Source organism: Podarcis muralis, chromosome 12 (genome assembly GCF_964188315.1).
Source record: "Podarcis muralis chromosome 12, rPodMur119.hap1.1, whole genome shotgun sequence".
NCBI classification, from domain to species: domain Eukaryota; kingdom Metazoa; phylum Chordata; class Lepidosauria; order Squamata; family Lacertidae; genus Podarcis; species Podarcis muralis.
Genome location: NC_135666.1, coordinates 13,803,486 through 13,821,534, shown reverse-complemented (window position 1 = coordinate 13,821,534; position 18,049 = coordinate 13,803,486). Strand labels below are relative to the sequence as shown.

General features: G+C 48.1%; 1 protein-coding gene across 1 annotated transcript; it reads left to right on the top strand.

Annotated features, from left to right (window-relative positions):
• Positions 1–296: 296 nt before the first annotated feature.
• On the top strand, positions 297–12,390 carry MNX1 (motor neuron and pancreas homeobox 1). The gene is made up of 3 exons (XM_028751118.2): positions 297–1,157; positions 6,245–6,405; positions 9,971–12,390. Exons 1-3 carry the CDS (start codon positions 536–538, stop codon positions 10,343–10,345), a joined length of 1,158 nt encoding a protein of 385 aa, XP_028606951.2. The 5' UTR covers positions 297–535; the 3' UTR covers positions 10,346–12,390.
• The last annotated feature ends 5,659 nt before the right edge of the window (positions 12,391–18,049 follow it).

Sequence of the window (18,049 nt, the reverse complement as noted above, 5' to 3'; positions counted from 1 at the left end):
AAGGCAGGGGGGAAAAATCCTTTCCCTTCTATGGGAAATCCGTCTGATGAAGCGTTTTGCGTAAACCGTCAGCGCTCTCTCTCCTTCTCCCTCCAGCCCCCCCCCCCGGCCAAAAAGAGCAGGAAGCTCCCCCTCAGGTGGGCGGGACCTAGCATCCCAGCATCCTTGACAGCTGTGTGCCGAGGCCAATCGGCTGCTCCGGATCGCCTCTCCGGCCACCAATGGTGCCCTGCCTCTCCGGAGAGCCTATGGGAGCCTCTCCCGAGCCTTCAAGTGAGCCCAGCCAGCAGGTCCGGAGCGCTTTCGCCAGAGCGGTGAGAGAAGGAGCGCTTTCCCCTGGAGGGGTGGGGGAGACATTCGCTGCATCCGTGCAATCTCCCGCGGGGGCGCAAGTTGCGCGGATGGTGGGGCTGCTGCGGGCTGGGGCTGATCCGCCGCCGCCTTGGGTTCTCTCCCCTTCCTCCTCCTCCGGAGCTGCTGCTTGCAAGGCGACCCCATGAGCCTCTCCGAAGCCGTCTAAGCCCGCGCCGCCGGGATGGAGAAATCCAAGAATTTCCGCATCGACGCGCTGCTGGCCGTGGATCCTCCCAAGGCGGCGGCCTCGACGGCTCAGACGTCGCCTCTGGCGCTGGTCACCTCGCTGTCGGGCCACGCCAGCTCGCGATCCAGCAGCTCCAGCGCCAGCTCCAGCTCCAGCTGCAGCCCGCCCTCCTCGGCGGAGCCTCCGCCCTCGTCCGTCGAGGGCCTGCGCACCGACAGCCCGTCGCCGCCTCGGCTCCTGGGCGCGCACTGCGGGCTGGTGCCCAAGCCGGGCTTCCTGGGCGGCGGGGGAGGCGCGGCGGGGGGTCCCCACGCCCACCCTCACCCCCATGCCCACCCCCACGCGCACCCCCACGCCGCCCTGGGGCTGCACCCGCAAGGCGGCGCCGGCCTCCACCCGCAAGCCGCCCTCTACGGCCACCCCATGTACGGCTACCCGGCGGCGGCGGCCGCGCTGGCCTCGCAGCACCCGGCGCTCTCCTACTCCTACTCGCAGGTGCAGCCGTCGCACCCGGCCGCCGACCCCATCAAGCTGAGCGCCGGCACTTTCCAGCTGGACCAGTGGCTGCGGGCCTCCACCGCCGGCATGATCCTGCCCAAGATGCCCGACTTCAACTGTGAGTAGCACCGAGAGAGAGATCGGACAAAAGATCCATAATAATAATAATGTGTGTGAGCTTGCGTGCGCACCGCTGGATGCGTGCTGCTCTTGCTGTGTCTGTGTTTTATATTTAATTTTATTTTTATTATTTATACCCCACCCATCTGGCTGGGTTTCCCGGGTGGGGGGGAGAGATGCATACCTAAGCAGCACGGATACGATTGTGTGAACGCTCACACACCTAAGATATAGACTCTGTCCCTCTGGAATATGTAATTTAAGGACAAGGGAGCCGCGATCTTTCCTTTGTTATCCGTTTTTCTCGCTGCCAGGCAGTAGCTGGGGCCTAAATGCGGCCGATGGCGCCTGCCTTGATTCTGTTCCTCGCCCTGCCTCCTTTGCGATAGAAAGACGCTCCCTGGCTGACCGAGGATGGTGTATTTGGATGGGGTTTGGGGGGTGAGCGAGGGAAACCCCCGCTAAAAGGAATGTCGCCCTTGGGAAAGCCGAGGTGGCCTTGGGGAGGAGCGGCTCCTCTCAACAAGGAAGGAAAAGGCCCTTTTCCAGCAGGGAGGTCTTTAAACCTGCAAAACGCGTGCTTTGGGGGTTCATTCGTTGGGGAATCAAACACAGACGAAGAGGAGAAGCAGTGGGAAGGGTTGGGTGACGCGTAAAAGGCCAAATATTGTGCACAGGGCAGCGGCAGGAGCCTAAACCGCGAATCCATCGGATTAGCCAGTCCGGTGGTTGTCCCTCGCCCTACCTAGCAACTGATTTAGGGTTTCATGGGGACAATTTCAGAGCTTCGTTTTTTTAAAAAAAGGCGATGGGGGTGATCCAGTCCCTATTAAGTCCCATTTATTTCAACGGAAGGGTTAACCTTGTGCTTTGTTTGGACTGACTTCCCTTGAGAATGTCGGGATCTTAAAATACTTTTCGCCCTGGGTGTGCGCCCGACATCCCTCCTATAATATCCCTAATAGGTGTTCTTAATTGTATGGGGAGCACTGGAATAGCGAAGCCAAACCATTAGCTGTTTTTGCACGCACGGGCTGGTGTGTCTCCAAAAGACTGACCTCTTAATATTCCCTACCAAGATTTTTATTGGGTAAAATTTCAGCTAGGCCTAGGTGAGGCTATTTCTTGTATTCCCCCCTCCCTGTGCAATAATCATTCAGTAAATCCTTATTATTATTATTATTATTATTATTATTATTATTCCATTTTAAGAATAACTCGAGACAAGCGACCTCGCAGATATAATGGCGTGTTGGCTACTTGATGTTAACTTTGCTATAAAAGCAGTGCAGCTCAGTTAGGCTTACTTTTCTTGATAAATAGTCAAAGGGGGGGAGTTACTTGTTTCTTATCTCCCCCCCCCCCCCGTCCCTTTTTGTAGGAGAAGAAAAGAAGAGGCCCTTCCGACAGGAAAAAGTAATAATTAGGGAAGCTGTCAAAATTCCTGCTCCCGCAAATAAAACGCACGTGTGAACAAACAGCCCGAAGAAAGACCATAACGGGAGGCTTGGGGAAATCGCGCCGGGGTGCGAAAACCGCCTCGGCGGTGCTGTTTGCACGTGGCAGGAGGCTCTGGGAATTTAAGGGAGAAAGAAAAAATGCCTACTACTATTCTAATATTTTAAGAGGTTTCCTGCAAATAAAACTAATTGTTCTGTTGAAAGGAATCTTCTTAAAGTACCCAAAGCGGTGGTGGGGCTGATAAACAGCGGGTTCAGTACATCAACAAATAAATAAAAATTAAGCATTGATATTGAAATCGACGAGGGTTAAAGGTGGCCTGTATCTTCCTATGTTCGATTCCGGTTAGAAAAACAGGGCTTTGAAGTTTTGAAGGCGATCACAAAAGCCCTGGTTGTTAGATAACAGATTTAGGCAACGCGGATTTGCTTTCTAGCAAAAAACCGGGTTGCAGCTAAATATCAGCGTTTAGCTCCCTCTTTTTGACGCGACAAGAAAGCGGAACATCCTCAGGATTTATTTCTGTTACATTTTTCTTTTACACGTTTTTTTCTAAAATTATTCAGCTTGCCACTTTTCTCCTAAAATTACCACGTTTTTCCTAAAATTATTTAGTTTATTTAGCATAATAAGCCTTCCACATTTTTAACAACAAACAAGTCGCAGAAGACTGATGAAACCTCTCAAGACTGAGCGCTTGTTCCCTCAAAGCCCACCATGGATAGCAGGATTTTAATTCCATGGTGTATTTACAGGGCAATATTAACAAGAGGAGAGTTACATTGATATCTCTGATATCAGTTGATGGAAACTGACGACCCTAATCCGGGCGGAACAGAACACACCCAAATGTAGACCATTCGTTTGGCTGCCAGACAGTGCCCTAGCCTAGAAAACAGGACTTTTAATTCGTACTGCGTCGAGGAAAACATCTCTCGTTTTCCACGCGCTTGCAGAAGAGCCCCCGTTTATTTCCAAAAGTCTTTTGGAATTGGTAGCGGGGTATGTTTTGGTTCTATATTAAGTCTAGTCAAGGAAGGGGGGGGGGGGAATGTCATTTCGGAGTCTGCTCTCTGTGGCCTTTTCTTCTCAGATCGATTCCCCAAGAGTCCTCCTTTTAATTAAAAAGTCCGGTTCGAGGGTCAGTTTGAGAATAGAGGGGGCACCATTGCTTAAAAGGGGGCGTTAGATGAAACCCGCCAACGGTTTGCCCCTTACCCTTCTCCCTAAGGGCGGTGGGGGGGGGGCGAGCTCTCCTGAGCCCTCGGATCGCGCCCCTTTCACTTTCTCCCAATTATTATCTCTTGGGAAATCAGAGAATGGGCTTGGTGACCCCGCCCCGAGGCCGCCCCATCGTTCGACTTCTCCGGCTGGGATTGTGCGAAGCGCTTCCCTCGGTCCAGGGCGCCCCGTCGGAGCGCCGCGCTTCCATCTCCCGGCGCTCTGCGGGCTTTGCCGCGGCCAGCAGCTCTTCGGGGGCGAGCAAGGCCCGGAGAGGGGACAGGGCTGGCTGGCTGGCTGGGTAGAGGGAAGGCTCGCTTCTCCCGCGGCTCTTGACGTGGCAGAGAGGTAGGCTCCCTCGGTGAGAAAGGAGATTTCTAGAGACCCACCAGGGTGCGGGGTCAGCGAGAGCAATCTGGGGAAGCGAGGCCTCTCCTCGGACGGATCACCCTTCCAGGTGAAGCCCAGGATTTGGAGGCGGAGGAGAAACTGAGAAGGAAGCCCCGTTTGCAAACTTCTCCCGGTTGGGGCTTCTTAGGATTTGCCAAGCCAAGGGCCGTCGGAAGGGCGACGAGTTTGTCCGCTGCCTTCCTTGGCGTTCGCCGTAGCGCTTTTGCGACGGTCCAGTCCCCGCCTCGCGATATGCAAGGCGAGCAGAAGAGGATCGGGCCAATTCACGGAGGAGAAGGCTAGCAACGCCGCGCAGGCCACTCTTTTCTTCCACCAGACCTTCAAGGCGCATCCAGAGAATTCTGGGCACTTGCAGTTGGCTAAAGAATGCAGGGAATTGTAACTCTACGAAGGATGATCTACAGTGCCCAGAATCCTTTGAAGGAAAGAATGCGCTTTAAAGGTTTCGCGTGTCCGCATATGTGTCTCTGCCTATGAGTTGGTCGGGATCCTAAGGAAGAGGAGGAGGGGGCTGTTGCGCTCATGTCCTGTTTTGGGGCTTCTCGCAGGCATCTGGACTCGATGGGCCATTGGCCTGATCCAGCCGGCTTCTCTTACGCACATCTCTCCCTTGGACTTTCTTCTTCCGCGTCCATGAATCACCCACCGCTTGACATCAGAGCATGACTTCAGACCGAGGCTACAGGCTCAGAGGAAGCCGTAGCAGGACGGCTCCCCTTTCTGGCTCCATCCTTCCGCGACCAATACTGTGCTTCTGCCGGAATATTTTTTAAGGAATCCTTTAAAAAACAGTTCTTAAAAATAGAATTAAATTATTGAGCCCAAAGCTATACAGCTAAATCACTTCCCCTCTTTCCTAGATGTGAGATGGCATCATGAATCTGAAAGATGTTATGATGAGGAGCAGCTGGGTGTGAGATAATCCGCTTTGATCCGCACAAATGTCTCAGCCTCCGCTGCTCCTAGCCCGGTCCGCGCTCTCCATACTTTCCTGCGCAGGGCAACTCGTTCATGCATTGATTGCGGCTGCAATCTTATACCCACTACTGAACTCGAAGGGACTTGCGTTTGAGTAAAGATGTATACGATTGTGCTGTGGAAAGGGGCATTGTGTGTGTGTGTGTGTGTGTGTGTGTGTGTGTACACTGATACAGGAGGCACATTCAAAAATGCTAAGAGAGTTAGGTTCTGGAAAGACTAATCATAAATGCAATAAATGCTATATAGATGCAATAAATGTAAAATAACAAGGCATCGCTAACCGGCGGAACTACAAGCTGCAGTGATTGCAACTAGGGCAGATGACTTGGAAAAAGAGAGAGAGGAGAATTTAGACGGATTAATGGATATTAGGACAGCCATAAGAGCAAAATGATTCTTTGGCAGGTAGTCATGAGATTTAAATATATGGTGTGTCCTCAGCCCCCATTGACCGAGGCAGCATATCTCCGGATAGCAAGAAACTGAGGGGAGGCTAGCGGGGCAAAGCTCTAAGCTCTCCGTGGGACCTGAGATCCAGCGGAGGTGGGGACTGTTCATTTTCTTGTTCCTAAAGCAAAATAAGATACCGTCGAGTCCAGGCGACCATGTCTCCGCCCCGCGGAGCTTACAGTCCAAAATTCGACTCGGGCGACAACAAAGGAAGAGACAGGAGGAGGGGGACTTGAACAGCACGGAAATAACCCCAGAGAGAGGGTGTCCATAGGGTTAGTTATTTTGAGGAGTTTCCATCACAATTCCCAGCTTGATTTACATAAACAGAAGATGCAGGAAGTCTGTCCTCTCGCCCCCGATCTTGTTGCTGTGCGTCTTTCTAGACCGCCTTTCTTTCCCCCTTAATCAGTTTCTCCAGGAGGGCCTGAGCTCCGACGCTGTTCCCAGGACGAAGGAAGCCCTTGCGCAACGGAGCGCGGTTGGAGGGATGTAGTGGGTGGCGCGCTCCTCGCTCCTCGTCCTCTCTCACGCCTTCTCCTTTCCTCTCTCCCTCCTCAGCCCAAGCACAGTCCAACCTGCTGGGCAAGTGCCGGCGGCCCCGCACGGCCTTCACCAGCCAGCAGCTGCTGGAACTGGAGCATCAGTTCAAGCTGAACAAGTACCTGTCCCGGCCGAAGCGCTTCGAGGTGGCCACGTCTCTCATGCTCACCGAGACGCAGGTGAGTGTCTTGCTGGGGAAGGGAGGAGGAGGAGGAGGAAGAGAGGAGGGAGCTGGATTCAGCACAGGAGGGGGATCACCTGCAGAGGAAGGGGCTTTTGCCTTGCTGGGTTCGCTGCGCATCTTCCGCAGGCAGGAGGAACCTGCGTAAAGAAGCAAGCCCCCTTGAGGTCCAATCCGCTCACCACCAAGTTAGCGCTCGGGTCCGCATTTTTGAGTCCACGGCTTTCCTTTCTCATTTCAGCCAAAATATTAACATGGGGGAGCAGAATAGTGCTTCGTTTCGTTTCTGTTTACATTACAAACCCCCCACCCTGCCATTCCAGTGCTCCAGGCCCTTTTCGAAACTTGGAAATGCAATAAAGGTTCCTGGCTGGTAGCCAGATTCTGCACCCAGATTTGTAGGCACAGAATAAAATAGCTTACTAGGGAAATGCTGAAGTCGCCATTTGGGGCGCCTCAGGGTCAATTTTTATGGCAGCCCAAATCTCAGTTGTACGGGTGTATGTATATATCTCAATTTTAACTTATGAGCTATTGCTGCAATCTGCTCTGATTGTATATTTTATCTTTATGAACGCTGTTTTTATTGTGTTATGCAAGCTGGTCTTTGACCGTAATAAATTATCTATCTATCTATCTATCTATCTATCTCAATAAAGGCTGCAATCCTATTGTCACTTATCTGGCACTGAGTCCACTGAATTCAACAGGGTTTACTTCTTAGGGGGAATGTGTAGTATTGTACTGGGTGCTATTTTGTGGGGGGAAGGCCTTGAGTCAGTGGTGGAGCAGCTGCTTTTCATGCAGATGGTCCTCAGATCAATCCCTGGCACCATCTAAAATCCTGGAGCACTGCAGCCAATCACTGTAGACATTACTGAATGAAATGGACCAATAGTCTGACTCGGTGTAGCTTACTATGTTTCTCTGTGTCTCCCTTCCTTCTTTAAATCTAGGGTGGGTTTAATTTAAAGGATTCTTTTAGAACAACACACAGGCAATATAGGAAGCCTCTGGACATTATGGGAGGGGGGGAAGGCATAGGGATTATAGTTGCAGATCATAAATGGGAATCAGTTTGGCACCACCCATCCCTATGAACAATTTCTGCCTGTCTGCAGGAGGCTTCTCTCAAAATTATGTTTTGCTGGCACTGGGCTCCATCATGTCTAGCCAAAATAAAAAAACAGCATCTCCCTGCTGTGCTGGAAAGGCTGTGGAGAGATAGGCTCATGTTTTCATGCATTTGTGGAGTTGTACGTTGCGTTGGTATACTCCGTTTTCACATAATTTCCACAATTACACAGCAACGCCTCCCACCCAAGTTGGCTCTTGCCTTGTTATCATTAGACTCAAATTTAAAAAATAACCTTAGATGCTGAAATTTAGTATCCCCCCCCCCCCCGGTTACTAGGAGCCCTATTAACAATAGCCCAATATTGGAAACAACCTATAGAAATCCCCAATGAAATCTGGTTAAATAGTATTTGGAATGTGGCTCAGTTGGAATAATAATAATAATAATAATAATAATAATAATAATAATAATAAATTTATTATTTATACCCCGCCCATCTGGCTGAGTTTCACCAGCCACTCTGGGCCGCTCCCAATCAAGTATTAAAAACAATACAGCGTTAAATGACTTACTTGCCACAAAAGACTTAGAAGCACTTCAAGGACAGACCCTTTTGGTGAGATTCGGTTTCTTTTCTTTTCCTTTATAAATGAGACTGAAGATACTGTTATTCCACCCTCAACACAAGAAAATCTATGGGGAGGCTACTTGAATTGATAATACATAAACAAACAAACACATTGCTTGTGTACTATGTACTGCATATGAAGCTTAATGATGTATCACTGGACAAGTTACTGTAGTTATATGTTGTTTATTTGAATGGAAAACAATAAAAAATATGGGGGGGGGAATGGGAGTCTGTGCCCCCCTAGCAGTTGTTGAACTTCAACTCCCCCAGCCACGACCAGGGCTGGATTTAGGTTTGATGAGGCCCTAAGCTACTGAAGGTAATGAGGCCTTTTATATGTCCATCTGTCCTTTGTCAACAACAAATTGTCGCTGTTTTTTGTGTGAAATATATGCTATATTGTAATTTATGGACCGAATAGGTATCTAAAGCCATTTGCGCATAACAAAATATGTATTTTATCAAAGTAATTGTTGAACTGAGATACAATTAAGAAGTAGTATATTAATAGTGAAATACAATTAAGAAGAAGTATGTTTTGTGGAGGCCCCCCAAGAGAGTGGGGGCCCTAAGCTACAGCTTGTTTAGCTCATACCTAAATCTGGCACTGGCCATGACCAACATAACCTGTAATTGGAGATTATGGGAATCAAGAGTCCAGCAACATTGGGGGGGGGGGGCACGTATCTCATAGGTTTCTCATTCCCACTCTCATAAATTGCTGAAGGTGGCCTATATGGAGTTACTCCATTTTCTCCCTGTGGGTGGAGGTGGTGAACTACCCCAAGGTCACCCAGTGAACTTCCTGGATTAGCAAGGACTTAGACCCAGATCTCTCTCTTCTAGATACACTTGTGACTATCCACAACACATCATGCTAGAGATCTTTGCCTTTTGGTTTTTCTTATTGCCAGCTGTTGTTAAAACACACAACAGCCGACTGATTAGTTGTGCCATTTGCAGCGTGCGAGGTGGTGCTCTTCCTACCCCATCTTTAGGAGTCTGGGGCGCTGTGAACCAGGAATGCCCTGGCTCAGATCTAAGTTCTATCATAAATTTTCCAGGTGGCCTTTGGGAAGCCACACTCTGCTTTAGCCCAGGGGTGATAAAAATGGCTCTACTTCTAGGGCTGGTGTAAGGATTGCTGACATCATGTTTGTGAGTGACTTGGGACACTTGAGAGGTAATCCCACTACTGCCACTAGTCTCTTGATTAGTAAAGTGCCCAAACTCATGCTGTCTTGGTAAATGCAGATGCCGTGTGGGAGCCTTCACTTGATAGATTTATTAAAATATTTACAAATTATCTTTCCAGTTTTTTCATTCTTCAAACAGTCAAAGCTGGCAGAGAGAAATTCAGAATCAAAGGCAGAAGCTGAAGCGGGAGAGGATGGAGGTCAAGAGGCAGAGATGAGTCAGGCTGGTGAAGAGTCCTGGGTGTCTCTCCCTCCTGCTGCAACCAACTCCTCTCCCCATTTGTCTCCCAGAACCAGAATGGGGTTGAAACGGGCAGAGCAGTGACAGGCTGTATGCAGGCATAGTCTCTGATTGCTTGGGAAAAGCCCTGGAGAGGAGGGGACTTAGATGGCTGTAGGGTACCAGGGACTTTCAGTCTCAGCAGCTGATTTTCATGCAGTAAGGCCACCGGGAATTAGCTTCTGTGCTTGTCAGGCCTGACCCTCAACCAAGTCTGTGGAGATTGTGTTTTTGCTAAGAAAGAGTTGACTCCAACTTTGAACGGTGTGATTTACTGCCAGCTCATTCTATGACAGACCTTGTTCCTCATGCTATAGGTCTGATCCCATGTATGTCGCCTGATCACATTGTGTGTTATTTCCACCCTCTCCTCTCCAGGTGAAGATCTGGTTCCAGAACCGGCGTATGAAGTGGAAGCGGAGCAAGAAGGCCAAGGAGCAGGCGGCTCAGGAGGCGGAGAAGCAGAAAGGAGGCAGTGTTGGGGAGGACAAAGTGGGGGATGAGGTGCTGCCTGCAGGGGCCCCAGAGAAAAACAATGGAGGGCGCCGCTTGCAGGAACTCAGGGACAGTGACCGGGAGGAAGAGGACGATGAGGAAGAGGATGACGAAGAAGAGGAGGAGGAGGAAGATAGGGCCGGACACTGCTGCCCCTATGGGTCTCCCGACTGCTCTGACGGGGATGAGGATGGGAGGCAGCCCCATGGACGGCATGGGGGAGCCCACCCACAATTGCCCCCCACCTCGGCTCCCTGAACACTTGGATCCCAGAGCCAAGAGCTGCCTTCCTTGCACTGGTTCAGGAGAAAATCCTTTCCCAACCCCACGTGTGTTTGTTGCTCTGTGTGTAAGCTGGTGCCCTGCAGGTGTTTTTGGACCACAATTCCCATCAGCCCCAGCCAGCATGGCCATATGAGACCATGGTGATGCTGGCTGGGGCTGATGGGAGTTGTAGTCCAACACATCTGGAGGGTGGCAGGTTGGCGAAGGCTGGTCTAAAGTAAAATGCTCTCATTGTCCTCCATGCAACTGACTTTACTGGCCCCAATGGCGCTCCATGTGCAACTAACCCTACTCTTCCCAGTTTACACAGTCATGTTCCTCAGTGTCCTGCCTCCCCCCCCCCCATGGGCTCAGGCTTAGTGTCAGGGCTCGAGTCAAATGTGGGTTAGCATGTCTGTGCAGTTAACAATTCAAGGAAATGGCATACAACTCAGCAACACTGCCCAGTAGGTCTTGCCCCTATGGAACAGTAGGCAGAACTGAAGGTTCTCTGCCTTCCAGTCTTTCTCCTCTCCCAGATGTTTCACAAACAGTCTCAAGCTGCGTCTACACACCTGTGGCCTCTTTCCTGCTCTCCTCATTTATCTGTGCATTCTTGGGGACCAATGGGGAGGGGAGGTTGGCGCAACAGGAGAGGGAGACTCCCTGGAGTCTTCAACAACCTCTTGACCCCCCCTCCACTGCTTCAGTCTCGGAGTCTGAACTGCTCCTAGTCACAGGCTCTTCCTGATCACTTTACCCTGTTGCCCCTTCAGCATCCAGCCCCTCTGACCTCTCTTCAGTGTTCCATCACGGATTCCTGGGCTCTGAGCCTTCCTCTTCTGGGGTTTCCCTTGAGGATTCTTGGCTGGTGCCTTCCACCATTCCTCTTCGCCCAGCCAGTCCTTGACACTTAGCACATGAGAGTTCTCTTAATCTAATTGGTATTGTTTAAAATTGACTTTTAATAATTGTACGGGCTGCTCTTTGAGAGCTTCCCCCGACACATCTTGCAAACAGTATTAAGTCACAACAACATTGCAATATATAATAAATAAAACCCTTCCGTGACCACGCTAAATAATTCCAACAGCCAGCAATGAAACATATTTTTTAAAAGAATCAAAGGCCCAGCATGGTTGTATAAATAGTATAGAAGAAGAAGAAGAGTTTGGATTTTATATCTCACTTTATCACTACCCGAAGGAGTCTCAAAGGGGCTAACATTCTCCTTCCTCCCCCATAACAAACACTCTGTGAGGTGAGTGAGGCTGAGAGACTTCAGAGAAGTGTGACTGGCCCAAGGTCACCCAGCAGCTGCATGTGGAGGAGCGGAGAAGCGAACCCGGTTCACCAGATTACGAGGCTACCACTCTTAACCACACTGGCTAGAAGCTTCTGGGCCTTTAAGGAAAAGGGTTGACAGTTCACTCCTGCTTAATCAGCCTGTGGCTTGACCTCCCCATTTTTGCCCTGCACTATTCACTCCTTTAGCTCCTCCTCAGCAATGCTCAATGATCAGGAGTGTAAAACCACATTGTCCTCTAGTGGTTGGTTGGGAATGTTAAGTCGCCAGCTCTTTGTCAGAAGAGCCAACCTCCAGACCTGGTAATGTGTCTCAGTGAAAAAATTCAGTTCGCAAGGCACAGCTGATGGGCCCAGTACACAACCCAGTACAGATAGTACCGAAAGCTAGAGTTGTCTCCTTTCTGCATCCCTGATTAATGATTCCCTCTTCTATTATGTCAGTGCCACCGTGTTGAAAGCTGACACTGGACATGTGGCTCTTTGGACACTTTGCCTCTTCTCTTCGACAGTATTGAGAGTTTTTATGCTTTATAAGAAGCAATCTGGGAAACCTACGACCACGAAGCTTGGAACTGCTGGGAATCTTGGGAGGACTGTATTGTCTTTATTTTTGTACATTGTATTTATAAAAAGAGTTAAAGAGAAATACCTCTACTTATGCATGCTAAGTTATTAATCGGCTTCTCCCAATGTCCCAAAGGTTATGTAAAATAAAACGGTTTTGTACTTGAGATCTGCATGGATTCCTTGAACCAAAGAGTTGGCTTTAAGGCTCTGTGTGTCAATTTTTCCTAGGCTTTATGCTCAACAAAACCAATTCACAACTCAATTAAAATGAAGCAGATAGAATTAGGATTTCCAGGTTTTTTGTGCATGATCCTGTGCCTTAAGAACCGTAGGTCAGGTATAACGTCAACCAGCGATGACATTCCTAGTGCAGAGGTTGAGGGTTGCTAAACGGCTTCATATCACAGAAGGCTGAGAACCTTAAGTAAGGAATTTTCCCTATTATAAACACACAATTCTTAACTCTAGCTGGATCAGACTAAATGTCCCTTTGTGTTTGATTTTTAGCTGGATCAGGCCCATTGATTTTAATGCTGCTTTCTTTCATACTGCATTTTAAAATGGGGGCATTGATCAATATTGATCAAACATTGCATAAATGCCTCAAATTAAATGCATACATATACTGAGTGTGCACCGAAAATGCAACTCCAAACTTCTGAGATACATAAAATCTATGTTTTTATAGTATTTCAGTGTTAGAGGGCTGTATGCAGGCCTTTAATTTTGCAACTGCAACCAGTTACAACAGACTGTGTTTATTTCCTGTGCACTGAACTGTGTTGCTCACTGTACAGCCTGGGAGCCGTCTGGAGAGAAAACAGAGTGTAAAACTAATGTGTGGATATTTTGAACTAGCAGGAAACTTGCCATTCCACCCCACACCAGAGGCCAAGGGAGCAGAGAAAACTGATCTCTGCGCATCTCACTAGCTGGATCAGGAACTGCAGGCGTAGATCAAATATATGCCCAAATGCTGATGCTGCACTACTTTCAGCACACTTGACTGTCCTTCCCCATTCAGATTCTGTTTCTGAGCCCAGATAATAAAAAAAAACCCTTCCCAGCTCTCTCTGCTGCATTCTAAACTTGTATTTTCTTTCTGTATTACCAAATGGAAAAAGAAATATTGAAGTAGATGTAGGATTCAGGATTTTGCTGCACTGTGTAACACTGGATATAGAAACACAGAAATGTAGAGATGGAAGGGACCCTGAGGATCATCTAGTCCCACTCCCCAAAGTGCAGGAATATGCAACTGTCCCATATGGGGATTGAACCTGTAACCTTGGTGTTATCAGCACCATGCTCTAACCCCCCCCCCACACACACACAGAAAGAATGTCATAAATGGACCAAGCAGTACAAGTTGTATGTGACAAGTTGTGTGCAGAACATATTTCATATTCTTTAAGAAGTACGTTTGGGTAAATAATTAAAAATCATTCCCTTTAATAGCGGGGTTAGGTGGTAATTGTCCATAGCTTTGAAGCAAAAACAACGAGGTCATTGAGAAATAAGAGAATAATGTCAGGGGACGGACAGGGGGAACCCTCAGGTTTACAGAAATACAACAAACTTTTTCGCAACACCAAGACCTCAGGGGTCAGCCCCCCAAGCAACTCAGTGAGGTTAGAAGTCCATAGCTGAGGACTGCTGTGTGTCAGTTGGAAAAGAAAAATGGAAAACCTGGAAAAGGGGATAGAAATACTTGCCTTTTACTTTCTGAAGCACCAGGTGCCTACACTGTAATATTAAGCTTGCAATCCTAAACACTGGAAGGAGGAAGCCCCAGTGCAATCCTAACAATGTCTACTCAGAAGTAAGTCCTATTGAATTCAAGAGCACTTGCTTTCCGGTAAGTGGGGTTAAGAATGGAAGCTTTGTTCTGAGTTAATATGCACCCTGATCCGAATAAACAACCCAACTCTTCCCACCACGCTAGAAAAATACCGCTGAAATCAGTAGAACGCCTCTGGAGTAAACGACTTCAGGCTAATTAAAAGCATCTTCTTTCTCCTCTCGGGTCAATCTCCGATCCTAAAACTCCCTTCGTCGCGCCATAGAAATCAATAGGTATTTGCTTCCTATCAAACATGCATGCAGTGGATCTCAAAAAGGAGCGAGCGTCTTCAGCACCTTGGTCAGCGGCAGCCCTTGGCAACGTGGCGCCCTCCAGACGCTACTACAACTCTCATCTGTCGGCTGGCGCTGACGGGAGTTGTAGTCCCAAACATCTGGAAGGCGCCACGTTGCCAACTGCTGGACAAAGGACTCGGATTTGTGCAAAACCCAAACAATCTTCCCTGGCATTCCGGCTCAAGTTCTTGATGGATCGGCCTCAGGCTTCCCAAGTGCAGTCAAGCACAGGGTTGCTGGCTCCCCCGCCCCTGTCTTAATTTATATATATATTTAAATTAAACGTCTTAGTCAGCAAAAGCATCCCCGCTCCAGCCCCTTAGCAGCCTTGGGATTTATCTGGCTAATAAATTGAATGATCAATTCCTCCTTGTCAGCGAGGCGCTTCCCCAAATCAATTATGGCAGATTCAAATATCATCACCGGCTCATCGATGCTAACTCTGGGCCGCCGCTCGCCATTCATTGCCCGTGCCGTGAATTACTGCCGGTCGGCGATCTGGCCTCGGTCTCCCGCCATCCTTCACAAGGCGCTTCTGGGTTCAAACGAGCCGGAGCCACTGCCACCGAAGAGGCGACGGAAAGAGGGCCCCGCCTCCCTGAACGTAGCGGAGTGACTCCGGATCTCCGGATTGACTCCAGGTGTGTGAATGAGGGAACTCTCCCCCCCCCCCCAGGTTGTTGTTTCTCTTCTACAACCCCGTTCAATTATCCCTTTTAAAAATGGATAACAGCAGTGATGTAAAAGAGGGACAAAAGTGGACTCACTTGCGGAGTTGTTGTAAACCAAAGAGGCAAAAGACGCACACTTACTTGGGGTAAGCCCCATTGAAATGAATGGGGCTTACCCCTGAGTAAGCACACACAGAGAGGCAGTCTGCAAGGACGTGATTGAATTCAATTTATTTATTTATTGCACACATACCACCTTTCTCTTAAGAGAACTCAATACATGATTCTCCTTCTCTTCATTTATTCTCTACAACAACAACAACCCTGTAAAGGTTAGACTGAGAGGCCCAAGGCCAACCAGTGAGCTTCATGGCTGAGTGGGGATTCGAACCCTGGTCTCCCAGGTCTTAGTTCAACACTCTAGCCACTACACCATGCTGGCTTTACTGCTGAGAGAACCTCCAGACTGGTGTTTTATTGCAGATATATTCCTGCAATGTGTTTTTGACATAGTAATAGTGCACTGAGATGGATGTGTCTGTATTTAGTTTGTTCTGCGATGCTTTCCTAATGCAGCCACATTATTACAATAGAAATAGGGGGGAAATAGAGCATTTGTGGCATGAAAAGTTACAGGATCTCAGCAGGAAGTTATGGGATGTGCTCTCCTAGGAAATGAAGCTTTTGCAGGCAAAACAGTGTTGAAAACAGTGTTGAAAATGGGTTCGTATGTGGCTGCCCTGATAGCATCGTGAGTGCAAATCATCATGAATGTGCAATAAGGAGGAGATCTGGTGAATAAACACAGATGGTCGCAAGCAGTGAGGTGTCAGTACTTCCCTCTCAGAAGTAAGGTTGTTCTTTTTTTGCTTGCTAACCATACAAACAACACCTTACAAATACAAATGTAGAGAGAAAGTCTCTACAGACTGATTTTCTGTCCTTAGCCATTGCATATGTCACAAGCCTGTATCCACTCTGTTTGGCATTAATAGTCTCCTAAACTTTTAGTTGCCAACTTTTTAAAATACTCTGCTCCTGTGCTTTTAACAGCACTTAGATTCATTTAAAAAAATGAAAAAAATGTTTTAAATGTTTGATATCTTATTATGTCTTAATATGTGCTGCAAGCTGCCCAGAGTGGCTGGGGAAACCCAGCCAGATGGGCAGGGTATGAATAATAAAAATTATTATTATTAGAAAAAGAGCCAAATGAACTTTTTAATGGCATAGAACAAAAGGGGGTGGGGAAAAGTGCCAGGAGTTTTAACATCTGTAACATCAGGCAAAGGAACAATGGGAAAAGTTGTCAACCTTGAACCTTGCATCAAAGTCAACAGAATATAATCTGTGTCTGTCTGTCTGTGTGTGTGTTTGTCCTTGGATTGTTCTGGTCAGTTGGGAACCCTTGGAATAAGGGAGGGATTTGAGGGTTGCAATACAAAAAAAAGTGCTACACCAATGTAGTTTTAAAATGTAAATAAGGTTCCAGCAAGCTGGAGCACCAGTCTTCTTATGATGCAATTCTCCTGTGTGTCTCAAGAGGTGTGTGTATTCACGTGTGATTCAGGACTGTAAATAAGACTGTAAATAAGACTTGTAGCAGCAGGCCACAGGCTGCAATGGCAAAAGCCTACCAGTGTATTGTGCCTTTTGTATAACCTTTATCCCTTTAAAGCCTTCCCTGCGTGTCCCAAGAATGCTTTCAGCATGCCAGATTACTAGGGTAAATATGGTTTTCAGATCCCACTTTTTATGGGCGGATTAAAGTTCATTTTCCATAATAGGGCACCTCATAAAAACGTATAAAGCGCTGTCAGTCTTAGCAGCTGGCGGCCTCATTTAACACTTTCACTTCATAAATCATTGCATGGCTCTCCAGGTGTTTCCAGAAAGTGGGAAGTAAACAAATACTACCCCCCTCCCGCAAATGAAAAAAAGTTGATCCTGGTTGATAAAGATGTAAAAAGGAGGTTTATTTGGTTTGTGGGTGTGCAAACTATGCAGGAGAGAGAGGGAGAGAGAGAAAAGGTCACCAAGGGGGCTGCTAGAAAACGGAATGTGTAGCTTTTTAGATAAGATTTCCATCCCTGGAAGGAAGCCATGGAACATACTTTTCACTTCTGGCGCAGAAATTAAAGTGATTACAAGGGAGTGATTACAAGGGATCCTATTAACAAATGTACATTGGAGGGTACTTGCTTGTAGATGATGATAGACCCTTGCAGAAGGCACACAGGCTGCAGCTGCTGCTGTGAGTTTGATTGTGTGTCAAACACTCAGAAGTTCTACTCTCCTGAATATCCACAGACTCCTCGCTGCCACCAGCATTTGATATTGAGGCCAGGGATAGAGAATCTGTGGCCCTCTGGATGTTGGTGGAGTCCAACTCCCCTCTACCCCAGCCAGGTTGGGCGTGGGGGGGGGTTGGTGAAGTTCAGCAGCATCTGTCGGGCTGCAGGTTCCATACAGCTGCATTATACAATTGGAGCAGTATGATACCACTTTAAATAGTCACGTCTGCAGCCAAAGAATTCTGGGAGCTGCAGTTTGTAATATACTAATGCTAATGCTAATTTATTCAGATGCCACCCATCTGACCGGGGTGGATCTACACACAGGGAACCCCCCCCCAACTATTAATAAGTCAGAAATTAAATCATTATTAAAAAAGCGCTGTGTAAAAATCTCATAGATTTTTATTTGCTCTCTTGCGCCATCTGGTGTTGCATGTTTACAACTCATTCAAAACACTGTTGTTGTTTTACTAATGTAGCTGAGTCCTGGACTACACCAGCCACTCTGGGTAGCTCCCAACAAATACAACAACAAACATTAAAAACTTCCCTATACTTAGGGACAATTAGGGATGCGGGTGGTGCTGTGGGTTAAACCACTGAGCCTCTTGGGCTTGCCGATCAGAAGGTCAGCGGTTCGAATCCCCGTGATGGGGTGAGCTCCTGTTGCTCGTTCCCTGCTTCTGCCAACCTAGCAGTTCGAAAGCACGCAGTGC

Coding starts and splice junctions, on each gene's coding strand:
- MNX1 (XM_028751118.2), top strand. CDS start 536: ATGGAGAAATCCAAGAATTTCCGCATCGACGCGCTGCTGGCCGTGGAT. Junction 1,158..6,244: donor CAAGATGCCCGACTTCAACT/GTGAGTAGCACC, acceptor CTCCCTCCTCAG/CCCAAGCACAGTCCAACCTG. Junction 6,406..9,970: donor TCATGCTCACCGAGACGCAG/GTGAGTGTCTTG, acceptor TCTCCTCTCCAG/GTGAAGATCTGGTTCCAGAA.